Raw genomic sequence first — 3721 nt, 5'->3', positions numbered from 1 at the left:
CTGTAACCGCTGCCCATTATTGTCCTAATTTAATTTGTGAATGAAAGTTATTTCTTTTGTAAAAAATAAAAAACTATTTTAAAACTGCCATTTTTTCTTTTGATTGAAGGGATGCTTTGTTGACAAGTGTGATAAACAGCGTGACATCATTTGTGGCTGGATTTGTGATATTTTCGGTCTTAGGTTACATGGCTCACGCAAGTGGAAAATCCATTCAGGAAGTGGCGACTGAAGGACCGGGATTGGTTTTTGTTGTTTATCCGGCTGCAATTGCGACAATGCCTGGTTCCATGTTCTGGGCTCTGATATTCTTTATGATGTTGCTTACGTTGGGTCTTGATAGTTCCGTAAGTATTTTTAAGACTTCCACTCTCAATTTATATACCCTTTCAAAAAAAGGTATACTTTATTAGTTTCCTTATCCAATAATATTTAGAGCTCATGTCGATATAAATAACAAAATATCAACATTGGTTTTAAAAAACGTGCTGTGGTTGGTTATGCACAGTAAATTCCAGCTTTGCTCCATTATGTAGATGCCATGATATATTCAAATTAATACAAACTTCATCGCATTCTTCTTATTTGGTATTTAACTTTACAATATAAACTTTAAAACATATTAATTTAAATCTAATACGTGACTTTCGATCATAGTTTGGAGGATCCGAGGCCATCATAACTGCCCTCAGTGATGAATTTCCAATAATTGGCAACAATCGGGAAATATTCGTTGCTTGCCTCTTTACTTTATACTTCCTCGTTGGACTTGCTTCTTGCTCGCAGGTGATATAGATGTTGTAATTCTTAAAAAAGACTTTTATTGAAAGCATAATAAACAAACAAAACAAAATAATAAAACAATTTGTTCGATTACAGGGTGGCTTCTACTTCTTCCATCTTTTGGATCGCTATGCTGCTGGCTATTCGATGTTATTCGCCGTTTTAGCGGAAGCAATCGCTGTGAGTTGGATTTACGGTACAGAACGATTTTGTGATGATATCAAAGATATGATTGGCTTTGCACCAGGTATCTATTGGAGAGTGTGTTGGAAATTTGTAGCGCCAATTTTCATTATTGTAAGTATAAAAAGATCTTTAATATGTGTGTTAGAATTGTTAAATCCATTGATTATTATATTAAAAATTTTGTAGTTCATAATCGTTTATGGCTTGATGGGCTACGAACCATTATCATACGAGGATTACGTTTATCCACTCTGGGCCAACATTTTGGGATGGTTTATAGCTTCTTCCTCAGTAGCCATGATACCTGGTGTTGCTATATATAAAATTATCGTCACTCCTGGTACTTTCTGTCAAGTAAGAAGAGTTCAATTTTTAATAATCTTAGGCTTCTAAAATGTTTCAACTTTCAGTCCTGTTCTAACTAAATATAAAAAGATAAGGCTTTTGCAAAATTTGACGGATACCTATACACTAAGATGAATTACATCGTCCGATCCTCTGAATCAGTCTAAATAATTGAATCGACTTTAAATCCATCTAATCAATCAATACAATTAATCTTATTTGCCTATAAATTTGCAAAGGGATGAGATAAATGCTCCTTAGGACTATATAAGGTAAACTTAAATAAGAGGTCTTAATTAGGTATGTACATCGATGAAATGCAGTTCGAAATCCGCCTGAAAATTGGAACCTTTTGCTTGGTAGGTCACATGACATTCAAAAGTTTCCATTTCTAAATGCTTTAATTTGTAGCGAATAAAAATTCTCACAACTCCATGGAGAGATACCCAACAAAGAGTGCCTCTTGCCGCCGTTGCTAATGGATCAATACGGCGAAGTTTCAAAAATGATGAGGATTTCGAAGGTAACAAAGGTCAACAAGAAATAACGAAAGAACAATTGGAAGTCATGATTCCTCCTTCCCAGAACGGCAGCGGGGATCCACCACCCGAGCCCGTTTAGGATTCCACAATAGTCGTTTTGCATGGAACTCGGTTCCACGTTTATCTCTGTTAATTACCTTTTCGAACAAGGGTTAACAATTACAAAACTTTCTTTTTGATTTATAAGGCATAGTTTAAAAAGTACATCCACGGCCTTTGTTCATGGGAAAAACAGCATTTGATTTAAATTGGCGATACCAAAGTAACAAGTCGAAACTATTTAGTTTCTGGATTCTAATATGAAAGCAGATCTTAGAACAGATTTTGTTATTTTAACATCAAAATCGGTGTTGCAATGATACAATGTTTTTTCCTGTGGAAAAATCGAAGAGATGGTGTCAACTTTATCGTGATAGTATTTGAAAAACTATAGGTGGAAATTCGAAAAAAGACATTCAAGGGGCAAATAAGAGAATTAGAATTCGTAGAAATTGATTTGAGAAATGTTTAAACGACCCCCAACCTGCATAAGAGACACCATTAAATATAATGTTTAAGAAACTGATTATTACGCGATTAATTGGCTTTTAACATTTTTACAACTATATTTAATTGAGCAGAACCATCTTAAATTTTAAAAAGCGCGAAAAGTTTAACGATGAAGTATTTCACCCACTTGTAGAAAAAATAAATCAAGTCGAATATACATAAAAACATTGCGTCATGAAAACTCAAATTTTCTTTGAACAAGGTTAATATAATTCACTTTCATTACATACACAATACAAACGGTATTCTTATTGCACTACAATAAGAACTGCTAAATGCATCAAATATTGTACATGGCACTTATGTAAATATATGCACAGACAGTATGCAGAATATACGCAACTTGTAGAATTAATTTTTTAACATACCTAAATGATATAGGGATGTGCAAAAATCTTGAAAATACTGGTCGAGTTGTTTAGACATCCAAGAAATTGTAAGTTTTAGGGTTTTCCAATACATTTGGGATCTCAAAACTCTAGAGTTCTCGAACACTTTCGGGTTCTCCAAACTTAAAAGTTTTCGAAAGTTTCGGGAACACTTTACATTGCAAGGTATCGAAAAGCTACAAACATGTAGGCTTTTTCACAATCAGTGCCGTTGTTGCGAATGTAAAATAATTATTTTACTGGTTATACATGATTCCAGTGGTAATTTTTTTTCGCGGAAAATTATTGTGAAATAACCTAATAAAAGTCGAGTTTTTGACTGTTTGTGACATTTTGATGCCAAATGTTGCTTTTCAAACCTTATAATATAATACGTTTTTTGGATAATTCCCAAATCGTTTAGCAAACACTGTTGTCGACTATTTAAGTTTTTATTATCATGCAATTCTATAAAATTGTTATATAAATATTATATGCACTATAAGTATTATCCGAATAAGTGTTACAATTGTTTAATTTCAAAGTGAAATATACTGAAACCGTGCTTATATCCGCCGAACGAGAACGTAAACATTCACTTATGTCTTCCTGGGAGGAGAGCTCACCAATGTTCCTCAGTGGAGGGGAAATTGCCGCGCTGAGCGCTGATTCGCTTTTTGGCACGTGATACTGCGAGGTGGTGGATGCCAATTCGATATAAATGAAAGCTATGGCAAGGATATAAGCACGAGAGGATATAAGTGAGAGTGGATATAAGCGCGGTTCCAGTGTATTACCATTTTTAAACAAATTGTAACACGAATGATGGATTTTGGTGACGAACATATGAATGTTTCATATACAAATATAAATTACATCATATACCTGTATATGTATAGGTATATAATGCCATAAGGACAACCGCAGGATTTCGGCGGGAGCGGGTGC

At 34.2% G+C, this 3721-nt stretch overlaps 1 protein-coding gene across 1 annotated transcript; it reads left to right on the top strand.

The window, feature by feature from the left end:
* Positions 1-188: 188 nt before the first annotated feature.
* LOC117178770 (sodium-dependent dopamine transporter-like) lies at positions 189-3710 on the top strand. The gene is made up of 5 exons (XM_033370234.1): positions 189-347; positions 658-786; positions 880-1080; positions 1156-1323; positions 1726-3710. Exons 1-5 carry the CDS (start codon positions 189-191, stop codon positions 1933-1935), a joined length of 867 nt encoding a protein of 288 aa, XP_033226125.1. The 3' UTR covers positions 1936-3710.
* Positions 3711-3721: the final 11 nt, after the last annotated feature.

Source organism: Belonocnema kinseyi, chromosome 1 (assembly GCF_010883055.1).
Source record: "Belonocnema kinseyi isolate 2016_QV_RU_SX_M_011 chromosome 1, B_treatae_v1, whole genome shotgun sequence".
In the NCBI taxonomy this organism is placed as follows: domain Eukaryota; kingdom Metazoa; phylum Arthropoda; class Insecta; order Hymenoptera; family Cynipidae; genus Belonocnema; species Belonocnema kinseyi.
Note: the sequence above shows the minus strand (reverse complement) of the source record. Positions and strands in the feature narration are given on the sequence as shown.

What these genes read in the sequence shown, in the direction of transcription:
- LOC117178770 (XM_033370234.1), top strand. Translation starts at nt 189, where the DNA reads ATGGCTCACGCAAGTGGAAAATCCATTCAGGAAGTGGCGACTGAAGGA. An exon ending in GACTTGCTTCTTGCTCGCAG is followed by an intron (nt 787 to 879) that starts GTGATATAGATG and finishes GTTCGATTACAG; the next exon opens with GGTGGCTTCTACTTCTTCCA. An exon ending in CTCCTGGTACTTTCTGTCAA is followed by an intron (nt 1,324 to 1,725) that starts GTAAGAAGAGTT and finishes TTTAATTTGTAG; the next exon opens with CGAATAAAAATTCTCACAAC.